The 19309-nt window shown below is 48.3% G+C and overlaps 2 protein-coding genes across 5 annotated transcripts in view; both read right to left on the reverse strand.

Moving 5' to 3' along the window:
- Window positions 1-6920: 6920 nt before the first annotated feature.
- LOC137358716 (gamma-crystallin M2-like) lies at window positions 6921-16774 on the reverse strand. 3 transcript variants are annotated; one of them, XM_068024957.1, is made up of 4 exons: window positions 9908-9916; window positions 8745-8982; window positions 7697-7703; window positions 6921-7205 (listed from the first exon to the last, which is right to left on the reverse strand). In XM_068024957.1, exons 1-4 carry the CDS (start codon window positions 9914-9916, stop codon window positions 6935-6937), a joined length of 525 nt encoding a protein of 174 aa, XP_067881058.1. In that variant the 3' UTR covers window positions 6921-6934. The 3 variants fall into 3 exon arrangements, with proteins under 3 accessions (XP_067881058.1, XP_067881056.1, XP_067881057.1); XM_068024955.1 differs by lacking the exons at window positions 7697-7703; window positions 9908-9916 and adding an exon at window positions 16754-16774 and having other exon boundaries at window positions 6921-7210; window positions 8740-8982; XM_068024956.1 differs by lacking the exon at window positions 7697-7703 and having other exon boundaries at window positions 6921-7210; window positions 8740-8982.
- Window positions 16775-17915: 1141 nt separating this feature from the next.
- The window catches only part of LOC137358640 (zinc transporter ZIP10-like), a 30349-nt gene continuing 28955 nt past the window's right edge, over window positions 17916-19309 (reverse strand). For both annotated transcript variants that reach the window (XM_068024775.1, XM_068024776.1), the window contains exon 11: window positions 17916-18965. In XM_068024775.1, the coding sequence (XP_067880876.1) occupies window positions 18813-18965 (153 nt within the window). In that variant the 3' untranslated portion in view covers window positions 17916-18812. The remainder of the gene's footprint in view (window positions 18966-19309) is intronic.

The raw sequence follows: 19309 nt of genomic DNA on the forward strand, positions 1-19309 counted from the left end.
TCACTTTTTAACATATCAACTTTAAAGAATTAACATTAATGCTGCAGTATTTAATCATTATTACTTTCAATTGTTCCTCTGCATTAGTTGAAGTATTCTACCAGTGCATAAAAAAACCAGGTACCTTCATAGCAGCAAACTATGAGGACTGAGCTTTGAGGGCAAATCCCACAGAGCCAGTGCAGACAGCCAGACTAACGGTACTGGGGTAGAAGCAACACCCTACCTAGTCTTCGGACAACTGCTGGTCTGAATGGATCAATACCGGGCAACGCTGCAGAATGGGGGGCATTAAAGACAAGGGCGATAGGGGGCATTAAAGGACGGGGTAAAAGGGCAAGGGGCAATAAAGGACGGGGTAGGGGCGGAGGAGGGGACCAAAGCAGGAGGGGGCAACGCAGGAGGGGGCAACGAAGGAGGAGTTAAACCGGAGGGGGCAAACCGGAGGGGGCAACGAAGGAGGGGGCAAACCGGAGGGGGCAACGAAGGAGGAGTTAAACCGGAGGGGGCAACGAAGGAGGGGGCAAACCAGAGGGGGCAATGAAGGAGGGGGCAAACCAGAGGGGGCAACGAAAGAGGGGGCTAAACCGGAGGGGTTACGCAGGGTGGGGGGCAACGACAGAGGGTGGGCAACAAAGGAGAGGGTAAACGGGAGGGGGCAACGAGGGGGGGCGCAAACCGGAGTGGGGGGGGGGGCAAACCGGAGTGGGGGAGGGGCAAACCGGAGTGGGGGAGGGGCAAACCGGAGTGGGGGAGGGGCAAACCGGAGTGGGGGGGTGGGCAAACCGGAGTGGGGGGGTGGGCAAACCGGAGTGGGGGGGTGGGCAAACCGGAGTGTGGGGGGGGGGCAAACCGGAGTGTGGGGGGGGCAAACCGGAGTGGGGGGGGGGGCAAACCGGAGTGGGGGGGGGGGGCAAACCGGAGTGGGGGGGGCCAAACCGGAGGGGGGGCCAAACCGGAGTGGGGGGGGCCAAACCGGAGGGGGGGGCCAAACCGAAGGAGTGGGCAACGAAGGAGTGGGCAAACCAGAGAGGCCAACGAAGGAGAGGGCAAACCGGAGTGGGCAACGAAGGAGAGGGTGGAAGGTTCCACACTGCACCCCCGGGGCCCCCCGTTACACTGCATCCCCGGTTACACTGTATCCCCGTGGTCCCGGTTGCACCGCATCCCCCTGTGCCCCCCGTTGCACCGCATCCCCCGGTTACACTGTATCCCCATGGTCCCCGTTGCACCGCATCCCCCGGGGCCCCCCGTTGCACCGCATCCCCCTGTGCCCCCCGTTGCACCCCTTCCCCCGGGGCCCCCCCGTTGCACCCCTTCGCCCGGGGCCCCCCCGTTGCACCCCTTCCCCCGGGGCCCCCGGATACAACGCATGCCTGGGGACCCCAGATACACTGCATCCGTGGGGCCCCCGGTTACACTGTATCCCCGTGGTCCCGGTTACACTGTATCCCCGGTTACACTGTATCCCCGTGGTCCTGGTTACACTGTATCCCCGTGGTCCTGGTTACACTGTATCCCCGGGCCCCGGTTACACTGCATCCCCAGTTACACTGTATCCCCGGGCCCCGGTTACACTGTATCCCCGGGATCCTGGTTACACTGTATCCCCGTGGTCCTGGTTACACTGTATCCCCGTGGTCCTGGTTACACTGTATCCCCGGGCCCCAGTTACACTGTATCCCCAGGCCCCGGTTACACTGTATCCCCGTGGTCCTGGTTACACTGTATCCCCGGGCCCCCGTTACACTGTATCCCCGGTTACACTGTATCCCCGGGCCCCGGTTACACTCTATCCCTGGTTACACTGTATCCCCGGGCCCCGGTTACACTGTATCCCCGGTTACACTGTATCCCCGTGGTCCTGGTTACACTGTATCCCCGTGGTCCTGGTTACACTGTATCCCCGGGGCCCCGGTTACACTGCATCCCCAGTTACACTGTATCCCCGGGCCCCGGTTACACTGTATCCCCGGGCCCCGGTTACACTGTATCCCGGGATCCTGGTTACACTGTATCCCCGTGGTCCTGGTTACACTGTATCCCCGTGGTCCTGGTTACACTGTATCCCCGGGCCCCTGGTTACACTGTATCCCCGTGGTCCTGGTTACACTGTATCCCCGGGCCCCCGTTACACTGTATCCCCGGTTACACTGTATCCCCGGGCCCCGGTTACACTCTATCCCTGGTTACACTGTATCCCCGGGCCCCGGTTACACTGTATCCCCGGGCCCCGGTTACACTGTATCCCCGGTTACACTGTATCCTCGTGGTCCTGGTTACACTGTCTCCCCGTGGTCCCGGTTACACTGTATCCCCGTGGTCCTGGTTACACTGTACCCCCGTGGTCCCGGTTACACTGTATCCCCGGGCCCCGGTTACACAGTATCCCCGGGCCCCGGTTACACTGTATCCCCGTGGTCCCGGTTACACTGTATCCCCGTGGTCCCGGTTACACTGCATCCCCGGGCCCCGGTTACGCTGCATCCCCGGGGCCCCGGTTAAGCTGCATCCCCGGGGCCCCGGTTACACTGCATCCCCGGGCCCCGGTTACACTGTATCCCCGTGGTCCTGGTTACACTGTATCCCCGGACCCTGGTTACACTGTATCCCCGGTTACACTGTATCCCGTGGTCCCAGTTACACTGTAGCCCCGGTTACACTGGATCCCCGTGGTCCCGGTTACACTGTATCCCCGGGGTCCCGGTTACACTGTAGCCCCGGTTGCACTGTATCCCCGTGGTCCCGGTTACACTGTATCCCCGGACCCTGGTTACACTGTATCCCCGGTTACACTGTATCCCCGTGGTCCCAGTTACACTGTAGCCCCGGTTACACTGGATCCCCGTGGTCCCAGTTACACTGTATCCCCGGGGTCCCGGTTACTCTGTAGCCCCGGGCCCCGGTTACACTGTATCCCCGTGGTCCCGGTTACACTGTATCCCCGGTTACACTGTATCCCCGTGGTCCCGGTTACACTGTATCCCCGTGGTCCCGGTTACACTGTATCCCCGGGCCCCGGTTACACTGTATCCCCGGGCCCCGGTTACACTGTATCCCCGGGCCCCGGTTACACTGTATCCCCAGTTACACCGTATCCCCAGGCCCTGGTTACACTGTATCCCCGGTTACATTGTAACCCCGGGCCCTGGTTACACTGTATCCCCGGGCCCCCGTTACCTTGTTTCCCCGGGCCCTGGCTACACTGTATCCCCGGGTCCCGGTTACACTGTGTCCCCGGTTACACTGTATCCCCGTGGTCCTGGTTACACTGTATCCCCGGGCCCCGGTTACACTGTATCCCAGTGGTCCTGATTACACTGTATCACCGGGCACACTGTCTCCCCGTGGTCCTGATTACACTGTATCCCCGGGCACACTGTATCCCCGGACCCTGGTTACACTGTATCCCCGGTTACACTGTATCCCCGTGGTCCCAGTTACACTGTAGCCCCGGTTACACTGGATCCCCGTGGTCCCGGTTACACTGTAGCCCCGGGCCCCGGTTACACTGTAGCCCCGGTTACACTGTATCCCCGGGCCCCGGTTACACTGTATCCCCGTGGTCCCGGTTACACTGTATCCCCGTGGTCCCGGTTACACTGTATCCCCGGGCCCCGGTTACACTGTATCCCCGTGGTCCCGGTTACACTGTATCCCCGTGGTCCCGGTTACACTGTATCCCCGGGCCCCGGTTACACTGTATCCCCAGTTACACCGTATCCCCAGGCCCTGGTTACACTGTATCCCCGGTTACATTGTAACCCCGGGCCCTGGTTACACTGTATCCCCAGGCCCCCGTTACCTTGTTTCCCCGGGCCCTGGCTACACTGTATCCCCGGGTCCCGGTTACACTGTGTCCCCGGTTACACTGTATCCCCGTGGTCCTGGTTACACTGTATCCCCGGGGTCCTGGTTACACTGTCTCCCCGGGCCCCGGTTACACTGTGTCCCCGTGGTCCTGGTTACACTGTATCCCCGATTACATTGTAGCCCCGTGGTCCCGGTTACACTGTATCCCCAGGCCCCGGTTACACTGTATCCCCGGGCCCCAGTTACACTGTATCCCAGTGGTCCTGATTACACTGTATCCCCGGGCCCCGGTTACACTGTATCCCCGGGCACACTGTCTCCCCGTGGTCCTGATTACACTGTATCCCCGGGCCCTGGTTACATTGTATCCCCGTGGTCCTGGTTACACTGTATCCCCGGGCCCCGGTTACACTGTATCCCAGTGGTCCTGATTACACTGTATCCCCGGGCCCCGGTTACACTGTATCCCCGGGCACACTGTCTCCCCGTGGTCCTGATTACACTGTATCCCCGGGCCCTGGTTACATTGTATCCCCGTGGTCCTGGTTACACTGTATCCCCGGGCCCCGGTTACACTGTATCCCAGTGGTCCTGGTTACACTGTATCCCCGGGCCCCGGTTACACTGTATCCCAGTGGTCCTGGTTACACTGTATCCCCGGGCCCCGGTTACACTGTATCCCAGTGGTCCTGATTACACTGTATCCCCGTGGTCCTGGTTACACTGTATCCCCGGTTACATTGTATCCCCAGGCCCCGGTTACATTGTATCCCCATAGTCCTGATTACACTGTATCCCAGTGGTCCTGATTACACTGTATCCCCGTGGTCCTGGTTACACTGTATCCCCGGGCCCCGGTTACACTGTATCCCAGTGGTCCTGATTACACTGTATCCCCGTGGTCCTGGTTACACTGTATCCCCGGGCCCTGGTTACATTGTATCCCCGTGGTCCTGGTTACACTGTATCCCCGGTTACACTGTATCCCCAGGCCCCTGGTTACACTGTATCCCTGGTTACATTGTATCCCGCCTCTCCCTCCGCGGCCCACTAACCGCCGTTACTCTGCGTGCAGCCTTTACCTTCTTTCCTCTCCTGCGGCCGAGCCCGGACTACAATGTAATACTGACCCCCTGGTAACCCGACCCGGAACTGACGTCTCGGCCAATCGGCGCACGGCCCGCCCTCCTGCAGCCATTGGCTACCACCGGGCCACCAATAGGAAGCGAGCTAAGGCGGGACTTCCTTTACTGCTCAGTGTATCAGCTACCCTGAGACTGTCTTGGGGCTTTTCACTGAGTTCCTGGTTGTTTTGATGTTTGCTGTGTAGCTCGAATGGCGGCTCAATGGGGAAAGACCACAGTGTAAGGTCTTCCCACCATAGTGAACTGAGGGTCTGGACCCATGGGAAACCCCCTCGGGCTGTATACACCAAATATGGTTTAGCTGTAAAATGTACATTGTATGTAAAATGGAATGGAAGGGTTGTGAGGCAATTCACTCCTGTATTGAAGAAAACTGATTTCCTTGGCACTTTTTGGAATGTCACCTTGGTGCTGTTTTGTAATTTTTTTTTACAGATTTTTATGAATAAAGTATATTTTTGGAAAAAAACGTCTATTCCTAATTGCCCTTGAAGTTGGTGGTGAGCTGCTGTAGTCCATGTGCTGCAGATACACCAACAGTGCTGTTAGGGAATGACAGTTTGGTTGATTAACATAGGGGCAGAGTGAAGAGGCAAATCCCCAAATCTACCTCAGCCAGAATGGGAATTGAACCTATGCTGTTGGTGTTATTCTGAACCACACGCAAGCTATTTGGCCAACTGGCGGATGGTGTGTGGCTCAGAGAGGAACTTGCAGGTGGTGGCATCCCGATGCATCTGCTGCCCTTGTCCTTCTAGGTGGTAGAGGTCACAGGTTTGGAAGGTGCTGCAGTGCATCTTGTGGAGTCAGCTGTGGCTCAGTTGGTAACACTCTTGCCTCTGAATCACCAGGTTCAGGTCCCACTCTGGGGCTTGAGCACAAAAGTCAAGGCAGATACTCCAGTGTAGTGCCTGACCTACTGAGTATTTCCAGCATTTTCTGTTTTTATTTCAGAATTCCAGCATATGCAATATTTAAGGTTAAGATAAGATTAGTATGCTGGTTTGAAGTACTAATGGTTGAGGTCATTTCTGCATCTGCAACCAGCTAATAGCATATCCATTGTTTGTCTGGTGACTGAATTCGAGCTTTGCAGACCGAAAATAGTTTAGCTTCTGCAAAAGACTGTTTAGTTGATTGTTATTGGAAGTATGTTATATCTTTGAAGTGTAATGTTAAGCATTACTGAATGTGATCTCATCCGGTTTTATCTGATCACCCAACCTCATTGTTAATTAGATTTATGAATTTTAATCTTGTCAGGTTTGGTTGAGAACCTGACTAAAGGAAACTACGTGGAAAAGAACAGGAAACATGCTGTAGTTTCTGTAGTTCATCTCTGATATTGGGAACGGGTAGATTCTGTAATGTGAGACTTGAAAAGGTTAAATGAATCTCTTGACAGACTCGGATGTCTGTTGTAATATTTGTATTCAGAATCTGGCTAATTCTATTCTGCATTATTTGTGTCATTTAATTGTAAATAAATTTGAATCTTTTGCCTGTAAAAGGGCTGCATGTAATTTTCAAGAGCGATTAACATAATACAAGACTGCTTAATTCATGAACAGATTCATGTACAAAAACTTGCATTTATCCAGTACCTTTCACAATCTCAGGACGTCCCAAAGCGTTTTACAGCCAATGAAATGTTTGAAGTGTCGTCACTGTTGTAATGTAGGAAACGCGGCAGCCAATTTGTGCACAGCAAGATCCCAATGCATCAGTTAGTCTCCAAACTTGCCAGATCATCATTTTTTTTTTCTCTTGTACTATTGGAAAGTGTGAGAGAACTGACACCCAGCACAAGCTTGCACTGACCTTTAATGTATCTGTATAACTCCTCTAATGAGGAGTTATGAGACTCCCCACTTTCAACTCCCAACAATTGTTTTAATATATGAAATGAAAGTGACACCATTGTATTTTGCTACTGATTGATTTATTTTAATTGAAGTGTCAGGATACCATTTCCTTTAATAATCCACGACACGACGGAAAGATCCAACCATGGGAGAGATGGCAGCCCAGTCGCTGTATCTCCTGTACTCCCTCGGTTCCAGCAAGTATTGCCTTCCCCTGTAGCTGGGCTGGTCGTAGAAGACCCAGGCTCCATCCAGCACGTTGCAGGAGAAGATTTCACGGTGTCGGAAGCGATCATAGACGTTTGGGCAGTCATCCATGAATTCCATCATTTGACCTCCAAACTCTGGTCTCTCATAGATCCTTATCCTGTAGAATCCACCGCTTGGCTGAGAAGAAAACAGTGGAATTTTACATAATACAAATATAACGTGGTTGAGTTGGAGAGTGTGGGCATATATCTGGCAGCTGAACTGACAGAAGGAAGTGTCACACTAGTTTGTGAAGAGGGAACAAGAATTGGAGAGAGAGTCAAACAGGGCTGCTCTGCTCTTCTCCCACCTCTTCATCCAGTTGAACAGCAGCAGCAAGAGGTTAGAGGAGGGAGTCCTTCCCACTAAACACTATTGTTACCTTATTTTATTGGTGAATTGGAATTTCTTATCACACAATGTAGGAATAATGCTGAAAATAGAGACATGTTGTCGAAGCTTTTTGTCTTGCACTCATCAGGACAATCGCAAGAATACCAATGTAAGGGAAAACAACAACTTATACTGCATGAAAAGAGAGTGCTGATTGTTTGGCAAGTGAACTCTGATTGGTAGAGGCGTTGCCATGGAGAATGCACCAGTTTACGGTGACCAACAGTTAACTGCCAAGCTTTGTTTGAAATTTAAACCAGGCAGCTTGACTCTGATTGGTCAAGGCATTGCCTTGAGGAATGAACCAGTGAATGGCTCTCACTTATTTTGTTCAGCTGAAACAGGCACAATGTGTGTACATGTTCTCTTTGTCTGCCCTGTGTATTACTTTACTGTCAGGCAATGTAAACTGGTGCATTTGCCATGGCCACATCTCTACCAGTGTTCATTTGCCAACCAATCAGCACTCTCTTCTCATGCAGTATAAGTTGTTGTTTTCCCTTTCATTGGTTATTCTTGCATATTGTCCTGATGAGTGCAAGAAGAAAAGCTTCGACAACATGTCTCTATTTTTAGCAATACTCAAGTTCTGTACTACTAAATGACTAAATGTAGGAATAACTGGACGCTGAAAGTCCAAAGTCCATCTAGTTCACCTTCTACCATCCTGATAGCCATAAGTTACAATGATAATGGAGTTGTTGAATAATCCCAGTGATCAATCTCTATCAATTAGTCTACAAGCAAATAATCCCCATGTTCAGTAGGCAATGTTCATTAATGCATCCTGATCTCATTTTGGCACATGGGATAATGTTATTGTGTACTTTTGTATTTTTCAAACAGATTTGGAAATCTTTTGAAATACTAATCAATCTTGACTCCTCGTGCGTCACACCAGACAAGATCTTCAGGTGAAGCGGTCTGGAGAATGGGAGAAAATTGGGATGATTTTTGCATAGACAAAATCCTGGCCCCCTTTTAAAGTCATACATTGCCTTCATTTTTATATACTTCAATTGATTTTATTTACGGTTAAATAGCAAGACTGATGGCAATTTGGGTAGTGGAGGTGTATCACTGAACAGGCTGCAGCACCACCACTGGCAGGAGGGTGGAACTGCAGCATGACATGTTTACATAAGCAGTCTCCATTCTAAATGTGGATGCAGGTTAACACAAAGGCATAGCAAAAACAGAACAAGAAGAAATACGGTTTTGTAAGCAGGAGGTGCGTGCAAACGTAAGATTTTTGATACATCATTGAGACTGACCTGACGGACCATGCGACAAGACCTGATGTTGTCATTGAAGCCCATCCAACGCTGGTATTCCGGGTACTCGCCTCTCCTTAAAACGTACATGTATCCCAGGTAGTTGGGACGCTCGTAAACCACCCAGACACCACTCTCCACGCGGATGGAGTGGCAGCGGTTGAAATAACTCTGCAAATCTGGGGTGTCACTGGTACATTCATAGTGACGGCCCTGGAAGTTTCGATCCTCGTAGAAAATGATCTATGAAAAACAAGCAGTATTCCAAAGAGGAGTTCTTTTCAAATGACTTGGGAGTAACTGTTCTCGAAATTTTCCCATTTTCTTCCCTCCCTATCTGTAGCCCCATGTCCACATTATCCCATGGTTAGGAAGATGTGAAGACCCATCAGCCCATTGACATTCCCAACCCGATTATCAATATATCACTTACTTGTGTTCAGCTTTGTCCCAGTAGGACTTATCCTAGAACTCCCTTCCTAACAGCAGTGTGGGTGTACCTACCCCACATGGACTGCAGTGGTTCAAGAAGGCAACTCACCACCACCTTCTCAAGGGCAATTAGGGATGGGCAATAAATGCTGGCCTGGCCAGAGACACCTACATACCAAAAAGGAGTTTTTTTTTAATAAAAGAGGCAACTTTGTGTGCTATAGACAGTTTTCTTCCTTTTCCTCCTCGCAACACTGAGCCCGATGAGGAACAAGTACCAATATTAAAAAAAACTTGTATTTATCCAGTGTCTTTCATGACCTCAGGCTGTCCAAAATTGCTTTACAGCCAATGAAATATTTTTGAAGTGTACTCACTGTTGTAACGTAGGAAACATGGCAGCCAATTTGCACACAGCAAGATCCCACAAGTAGCAATGAGATAATGACCTGATAAACTGCTTTTAGTGATGTTAGTTTGAGGGATATTTATTGGCCCCCAGGATAGCAGGGAGAACCGCACTGCTTTTCTTTGAAATAGTGGCCGTGGGCTCTTTTCCACCCACCTGAGCAGGCAGACAGGGGCCTCATCCCAGAGATGGCACCTCCGACAGCACAGCATTCCCTCAGTACTGGCACTGGGAGTGTCAGCGTGGATTATGTGCGCAAGACTGGGGCTCAAACCCACAACCTCCTGACTCAGAGGTGAGAGGGCTACCCACTGAATAACAACTTACCTTCCCCATTTTGCTTGTGACTGGGTGATGCTTGCTCTGCTTCTCTGTCTCGCTCGCTATGGTTTGATCTGAATATTGCTGCAGTATTTATACTCAGTATAATGAATTACGCAGAGAAGGCTTTTGTCTGCAATTAAACACATCAGCAGAACACACTGTTGTTCTGCTTTGTTAAGCTGAAAGTATTTAATTTCTATATAGATCTTTTGTTTTGCTCTTTTTTCCCCCCATCGAACGCCTATCGTTTCTGGAGTGATCTCTTTTTAAAAAATCATTTGTATGCAGTTATATTTGAACCTTATAGCTGGGCTGGCATTATTTAAAGATCATTGCTTGTGTTTCACATTTCATGGAATTGTCCACCACAGGAGGCCATTCGGCCCATCGTGCCTGTACCAGCTCTTTGAAACAGCTATCCAATTAATCCCACTCCCCCCTCCTGCTTTTCCCCCCATATCCCTGCAAGGTATTTCTAAACACCATTTTACGTTAATTATATTGACTGTGTTTTGAAGCACCAAAAATGGCCACAATAACCCACATTATTTCATTGCTGAGACTGGAAAAATTCCTGAAATGCCGAATGTTAATTTCAAGCTTTGGTCCACCCGAGAGGCAAAACAGATTTTCCAAATCCAGGCTGCTGTGGCCAATTGTACTATCCCACCTGTTGTTTCACTGAGACCAGCAAAGTCCCACAAACAGCAATGAGACGACGATTGGATAATCTGGTTTTGGCTGTTCTGATTGAGGGATAAAGGTTGACCAGGACACAAGGAGAAATCTTGGGTCTTTTGTGTCCAAAAATAAAAGCAAAACACCGTGGATGCTGGAAATCTGAAACAAAACCAGAAAGTGCTGGAAATACTCAACAGGTCTGGCAGCATCTGTGGAGAGAGAAGCAGAGTTAATGTTTCAAGCCTGTGATCTTTCATCAGAACTGCTACCCACTGAGTCAAGCTGACACCAGTAGCCACACCAGCGAATGGTCTAATGCAGTAGCTCCATTTACTACTTAATCAGTTATTTGGAAACATACACAAAAAAAAAAATCACATTGCAAATGATAACAGATCTCAGAATATTTATTTGAAAGTACATATTAATATTTCACTCCAGAAAATGCCTGTGTGTTGCTGATCACATTGAATGGAGAGTGAAATGATTATTGAACCTGAGATTGTAGATATTACACCAGGCCAACAAACCAGAAGGCCTTGGACAAACTGGCAGATTAGGTGCAGATCAGACCTAGCTCAGTGACACAATGGGCAGTACAATGATTCATTATAACCACCAGGGAGAGCTGAACAGCACTTTCACAATCAGTCATTAAAAAAAATACAAGGGCAATCCTTCAAAAACATGCTTAGATCAAAAACAAACTGGGTCCTTTGCTATTTTCTTTGCTCAAGTAATGCTATAAATTGAAGGGTTCTTTAGTGTGTCTGTACATTAATTTTAATTTATATTTGGCATGAGAAATTTAAAGGTACTTTTGGCACAAATGTAAAAATAAAACCCAACCAATTAATGTGGAAGCTGAGAGAGCTTTTATACTTCATAGCTTTGCAATTATGAAACAGAATTTGCGAAGAAGAACATTAGATTTAACAAAAAAATGGAGAGGGGAATTTTACCTTCTCCCCTTGGTCTCTCCAGGCTCTCTGCAGTCAAATGATGTCCAGATCTCAAGCTATACTAGTCTTCAGTGTGTTGCTATGAGACAAGTAACAAGGTCTGGTGATCTCGCTCGATCTTTCTCTCTCGAACAATCGATCCATCTCTCCATCTAGTCTTTATTCATTGCAACAAAATGCTCAAGATTTGAAACTCAGCAGAAGGGGATTGCTCTATGGGATTATGGGATGGAGATGCAGTAAAGACACTGGTTTGGCAGACTTCAGCAAGAGACTCCGCATTGCTCGAAAATTGCCCAAACATCTGGACTAAATTCTTACTCAGTTTTCCTTAAAGCCCATTCATCTGGGAGATCAAGGGAAACCAGCAGGGCAGGAAACATTCTGGGGTGTAATAGTTCACTGTAAATACTGAAAGCACTGACAGAGCTGCAGCTGTCTGGAGTCCACACAACTAAATCCTCACAACATTTAACAGCAAAAATAAATACAAATCCATTAGAAGCAAAAAGAACATTAAAGTAGCAGGAGCATAGCTTATAAAGGCTGCACTTGGAAATCAAGTTAAACAAAAGGCTATTAAAAACAATTTCTATGAAGGCTACATCAGGGAGTTGTACATATCATAAAGAGCCCGATTAATATGGTTTCTGCATTACACGACACAGTTATCCAAGAGCATTACAGTGAGGGGTGTGGGATATATCAGAGTGTTACAGTGAGGGGTGTGGGATATATCAGAGTGTTACAGTGAGGGGTGTGGGATATATCAGAATGTTACAGTGAGGGGTGTGGGATATATCAGAGTGTTACAGCGAGGGGTGTGGGATATATCAGAGTGTTACAGTGAGGGGTGTGGGGTATATCAGAGTGTTACAGTGAGGGGTGTGGGATATATCAGAGTGTTACAGCGAGGGGTGTGGGATATATCAGAATGTTACAGTGAGGGGTGTGGGATATATCAGAGTGTTACAGTGAGGGGTGTGGGATATATCAGAGTGTTACAGCGAGGGGTGTGGGATATATCAGAATGTTACAGTGAGGGGTGTGGGGTATATCAGAGTGTTACAGTGAGGGGTGTGGGGTATATCAGAGTGTTACAGTGAGGGGTGTGGGATATATCACAGTGTTACAGTGAGGGGTGTGGGGTATATCAGAGTGTTACAGTGAGGGGTGTGGGATATATCAGAGTGTTACAGTGAGGGGTGTGGGATATATCAGAGTGTTACAGCGAGGGGTGTGGGATATATCAGAATGTTACAGTGAGGGGTGTGGGGTATATCAGAGTGTTACAGTGAGGGGTGTGGGGTATATCAGAGTGTTACAGTGAGGGGTGTGGGATATATCACAGTGTTACAGTGAGGGGTGTGGGGTATATCAGAGTGTTACAGTGAGGGGTGTGGGATATATCAGAGTGTTACAGCGAGGGGTGTGGGATATATCAGAATGTTACAGTGAGGGGTGTGGGATATATCAGAGTGTTACAGTGAGGGGTGTGGGATATATCAGAGTGTTACAGCGAGGGGTGTGGGATATATCAGAATGTTACAGTGAGGGGTGTGGGATATATCAGAGTGTTACAGTGAGGGGTGTGGGGTATATCAGAGTGTTACAGTGAGGGGTGTGGGGTATATCAGAGTGTTACAGTGAGGGGTGTGGGATATATCACAGTGTTACAGTGAGGGGTGTGGGGTATATCAGAGTGTTACAGCGAGGGGTGTGGGGTATATCAGAGTGTTACAGTGAGGGGTGTGGGATATATCAGTGTGTTACAGTGAGGGGTGTGGGATATATCACAGTGTTACAGTGAGGGGTGTGGGGTATATCAGAGTGTTACAGTGAGGGGTGTGGGATATATCACAGTGTTACAGTGAGGGGTGTGGGATATATCATAGTGTTACAGTGAGGGGTGTGGGGTATATCAGTGTGTTACAGTGAGGGGTGTGGGGTATATCAGTGTGTTACAGCGAGGGGTGTGGGATATATCAGAATGTAACAGTGAGGGGTGTGGGATATATCAGAGTGTTACAGTGAGGGGTGTGGGGTATATCAGAGTGTTACAGTGAGGGGTGTGGGGTATATCAGAGTGTTACAGTGAGGGGTGTGGGGTATATCAGAGTGTTACAGTGAGGGGTGTGGGATATATCACAGTGTTACAGTGAGGGGTGTGGGGTATATCAGAGTGTTACAGCGAGGGGTGTGGGATATATCAGAATGTTACAGTGAGGGGTGTGGGATATATCAGAGTGTTACAGTGAGGGGTGTGGGGTATATCAGAGTGTTACAGTGAGGGGTGTGGGATAGATCAGAGTGTTACAGTGAGGGGTGTGGGATATATCAGAATGTTACAGTGAGGGGTGTGGGATATATCACAGTGTTACAGTGAGGGATGTGGGATATATCACAGTGTTACAGTGAGGGGCGTGGGATATATCAGTGTGTTACAGTGAGGGGTGTGGGGTATGTCAGAGTGTTACAGCGAGGGGTGTGGGATATATCACAGTGTTACAGTGAGGGGTGTGGGATATATCATAGTGTTACAGTGAGGGGTGTGGGGTATATCAGTGTGTTACAGTGAGGGGTGTGGGGTATATCAGTGTTACAGTGAGGGGCGTGGGATATATCAGTGTGTTACAGTGAGGGGTGTGGGATATATCACAGTGTTACAGTGAGGGGTGTGGGATATATCACAGTGTTACAGTGAGGGGCATGGGATATATCAGTGTTACAGTGAGGGGTGTGGGGTATATCAGTGTGTTACAGTGAGGGGTGTGGGGTATATCAGAGTGTTACAGTGAGGGGTGTGGGGTATATCAGAGTGTTACAGTGAGGGGTGTGGGGTATATCAGAGTGTTACAGTGAGGGGTGTGGGGTATATCAGTGTGTTACAGTGAGGGGTGTGGGGTATATCAGTGTGTTACAGTGAGGGGTGTGGGGTATATCAGTGTTACAGTGAGGGGCGTGGGATATATCAGTGTGTTACAGTGAGGGGTGTGGGATATATCACAGTGTTACAATGAGGGGTGTGGGATATATCACAGTGTTACAGTGAGGGGTGTGGGATATATCACAGTGTTACAGTGAGGGGTGTGGGATATAGCAGAGTGTTACAGTGAGGGGTGTGGGATATATCAGTGTTACAGTGAGGGGTGTGGGATATAGCAGAGTGTTACAGTGAGGGGTGTGGGATATATCACAGTGTTACAGTGAGGGGTGTGGGATATAGCAGAGTGTTAAAGTGAGGGGTGTGGGATATAGCAGAGTGTTACAGTGAGGGGTGTGGGATATTGTAAACGTTTCTATAGGTATGTGAAGAGAAAAAGATTGGTGAAGACAAATGTAGGTCCCTTAAGTCAGAAACAGGGGAATTTATTATGGGGAATAAAGAAATGGCTGACCAACTAAATGCAGACTTTGGTTCTGTCTTCACAAAGGAGGACACAAATATCATACCAGAAATGTTGGGGAACACAGGGTTTAGTGAGAGAGAAGAACTGAAGGAAATCAGTATTAGTAGAGAAATGGTGTTGGGGAAATTGATGGGATTGAAGGCTGATCAATCCCCAGGGCCTGATGGTATGCATCCCAGAGTACTTACAGAAATGGCCCTAGAAATAGTGGATGCATTGGTGGTCATCTTCCAAGATTGTATAGACTCTGGAACAGTTCCTATAGATTGGAGGGTAGCTAATGTAACCCCACTATTTAAAAACAGAAGTAGAGAGAAAGCAAGGAATTATAGACCAGTCAGCCTGACGTCAGTAGTGGGGGAAATTCTAGAGTCCATTATCAAAGATTTTATAGCAGAGCACTTAGAGAACAGTGGTAGAATTGGACAGAGTCAGCATGGATTTATGAAAGGGAAATCATGCTTGACAAATCTACTATAATTCTTCGAGGATGTAACTAGTAGAGTTGATGAGGGGGAGCCAGTGGATGTGGTTTATTTGGACTTTCAGAAGGCTTTCGACAAAGTCCCACATAAGAGATTAGCATGTAAAATTAAAGCGCATGGGATTGGGGGTAGTGTATTGTGATGGATAGAAAATTGGTTGGCAGATAGGAAACAAAGACCCATTGGGTCTTTTTCCAAATGGCAGGCAGTGACTAGTGGGGTACCGCAGGGATCGGTGCTAGGACCCCAGCTATTCACAATATACATTAATGATTTAGATGAGGGAACTAAATGTAATATCTCCAAATTTGCAGATGACACAAAACTGGGTGGGAGGGTGAGTTGTGAGGAGGATGCAGAGAGGCTTCAGGGTGATTTGGACAAGTTGAGCGAGTGGGCAAATGCATGGCAGATGCAGTATAATGTGGATAAATGTGAGGTTATCCACTTTGATAGCAAAAACAGGAAGGCAGATTATTATCTGAACGGCTATGAACTGAGAGAGGAGAATATGCAGCGAGACCTGGGTGTTCTCGTACACCAGTCGCTGAAGGTAAGCATGCAGGTGCAACAGGTGGTAAAAAAGGCAAATGGTATGTTGGCCTTCATAGTGAGAGGATTAGAGTACAGGAGCAGGGATGTCTTGTTGCAATTATACAGGGCCTTGGTGAGGCCACACCTGGAATATTGTGTGCAGTTTTGGTCTCCTTATCTGAGGAAGGATGTTCTTGCTTTAGAGGGAGTGCAGCGAAGCATTACCAGACTGATTCCTGGGATGGTGGGACTGACACATGAGGAGAGATTGAGTCGGTTAGGATTATATTCGCTGGAGTTCAGAAGAGTGAGGGGGGATCTCATAGAAACCTATAAAATTCAAACAGGACTTGACAGGGTAGATACAGGAAGGATGTTCCCGATGGTGGGGGAATCCAGAACCAGGGGTCATAGTCTAAGGATACAGGGTAAACCTTTCAGGACTGAGATGAGGAGAAATTTCTTCACCCAGAGAGTGGTGAGCCTGTGGAATTCGCTACTACAGAAAGCAGTTGAGGCCAAAACATTGCACGCTTTCAAGAAGGAGTTAGATATTGCTCTTGGGGCGAAAGGGATCAAAGGATATGGGGCGAAAGCGGGAACAGGTTACTGAGTTGGATGATCAGCCATGATCGTAATGAATGGCAGAGCAGGCTCGAAGGGCTGAATGGCCTACACCTCCTATTTTCTATGTTTCTATATATCAGAGTGTTACAGTGAGGGGTGTGGGATATATCAGTGTTACAGTGAGAAATGTGGGATATATCAAAGTGTTACAGTAAGGGGTGTGGGCTCCATCAGTGTGTTGCAGTAAGGGGTGTGGGATAGATCAGAGAGTTACAGTGAGGGGTGTGGGCTCTATCAGTGTGTTACAGTAAGGGGTGTGGTGTATATCAGAGTGTTACAGTGAGGAGTGTGCGATATATCAGAGTGTTACAGTGAGGGGTGTGGGGTATATCAGAGTGTTACAGTGAGGGGTGCGGGGTATATCAGAGTGTTACAGTGAGGGGTGCAGGATATATCAGAGTGTTATAGTGCGAGGTGTGGGATATATCAGAGTGTTACAGTGAGGGGTGTGGGTTATATTAGAGTGTTACAGTGAGAGGTGTGGGGTATATCAGTGTGTTACAGTGAGGGGTGTGGGATATATCAGTGTGTTACAGTGAGGGGTGTGGGATATATCAGAGTGTTACAGTGAGGGGTGTGGGATATATCAGAGTGTTACAGTGAGGGGTGTGGGGTATATCAGAGTGTTATAGTGCGAGGTGTGGGATATATCAGAGTGTTACAGTGAGGGGTGTGGGTTATATCAGAGTGTTACAGTGAGGGGTGTTGGATATATCAGAGTGTTACAGCGAGGGGTGTGGGATATATCAGAGTGTTACAGTGAGGAGTGTGGGATATATCAGAGTGTTACAGTGAGGGGTGCGGGATATATCAGAGTGTTATAGTGCGAGGTGTGGGATATATCAGAGTGTTACAGTGAGGGGTGTGGGTTATATCAGAGTGTTACAGTGAGGGATGTGGGATATATCAGAGTGTTACAGTGAGGGGTGTGGGATATATCAGAGTGTTATAGTGCGAGGTGTGGGATATATCAGAGTGTTACAGTGAGGGGTGTGGGTTATATCAGAGTGTTACAGTGAGGGATGTGGGATATATCAGAGTGTTACAGTGAGGGGTGTGGGTTATATCAGAGTGTTACAGTGAGGGATGTGGGATATATCAGAGTGTTACAGTGAGGGGTGTGGGATATATCAGAGTGTTACAGTGAGGGGTGTGGGGTATATCAGAGTGTTACAGTGAGGGGTGTGGGGTATATCAGAGTGTTACAGTGAGGGGTGTGGGGTATATCAGAGTGCTACAGTGAGGGGTGTGGGGTATATCAGAGTGTTACAGTGAGGGGTGTGGGATTTATCAGAGTGTTACAGTGAGGGGTGTGGGGTATATCAGAGTGTTACAGTGAGGGGTGTGGGGTATATCAGAGTGTTACAGTGAGGGGTGTGGGATTTATCAGAGTGTTACAGTGAGGGGTGTGGGATTTATCAGAGTGTTAAAGTGAGGGGTGTGGGATATATCAGACTGTTACAGTGAGAGGTGTAGGGTATATCGGATTGTTATAGTGAGAGGTGTAGGGTATATCAGTGTGTTACAGGGAGGGTGGGGAGTACAGCAAGGATACCCAGGCACTGGATGCAATGCGGAGAAGGACAACCAAACTGATACCCAGCTTAAGGCACCTGAACTGGGATGAGTTGCTCTGCTTGTTTACTCTGAAGAGAAAAGGCTCAGAGGAGAGATTATTGAGTGAGTTGATAAATTGAACTCCAATAATATGTATGTGACATTGCCACAATCTCTAGAAGCTGAGGATATGGGTTGAAGCTTTGAGAGGGAAGGAGAACAGAACGGATTGACTTTGTTACTTTGCACAGAAGGTGGTGAATGGTTAGAACAGGTTGGGCAGAAAGGCAGTCAGTTTGCAAACATTTCAGGGACAATTGGAAACTATTTGAGGGAGTAGGCCAGTGAGGGCTATTAGTTTTCCAGATTGGTGACGGAAAGCGATCTTTTGCAGTCCTGTATGTCTGCGAGGCCGTTCTCTGGTCCTGAACGATTATCCGTGGGGACAGGTATTGAATGGGGTTTAGTGAAAGTGCTTCACCTGAGAACATGCAGTGGCTTTCAACTCACATACTGTCACAGTTCACTTGGAAATACATGTTAATGCGTTTAAAAGTATAAACCTGAAATAAGCTCCCACTTTGCGTGAGAGGAACTACGATCATTCTGTAGAATAGATGAACCCCACTCCCCTCCTGTATGATTTAAAATGTTAAAAACTGATGTTGATTATAATTTGGTCCTCAAACAGAGCGATACACAACATGGTTCCAACGCCCAGCAGGAAGCCCAGGTTTTGACCCATAAAATGTCCGAGATAACCCGGGTGTTTGGTATCCGATCGACCATGTAGCATTTCAGGGAGCTGCAAGAAAGAGGGAGAGATTATGACAGCAGCTGTATTAGCACATAGTTCCTGTGATTATTACATAGGAACAGAAGGAGGCCATTCAGCCCCTCCTCGAGCCTGTTACACAGGAACAGGAGGAGGCCATTCTGCCCCTCAAGCCTGTTCTGCCATTCAATTAGATCATGGCTGATCTGTGCTTCAACTCCATATCCCTTTTACACCCTTGTCTAGCAAATGTCTATCGCTCTCCGATTTAAAAATTAATAATTGACCTCTCCCCCCACAGCATCCACTGCTTTTTGAAGGACAGAAAGTTCCTCCACACTTCTACCACCCTTTGTGTGAAGTGTCTCCTGAAT

The sequence above is a fragment of the Heterodontus francisci genome, chromosome X, assembly GCF_036365525.1.
Source record: "Heterodontus francisci isolate sHetFra1 chromosome X, sHetFra1.hap1, whole genome shotgun sequence".
Classification (NCBI taxonomy): Eukaryota; Metazoa; Chordata; class Chondrichthyes; order Heterodontiformes; family Heterodontidae; genus Heterodontus; species Heterodontus francisci.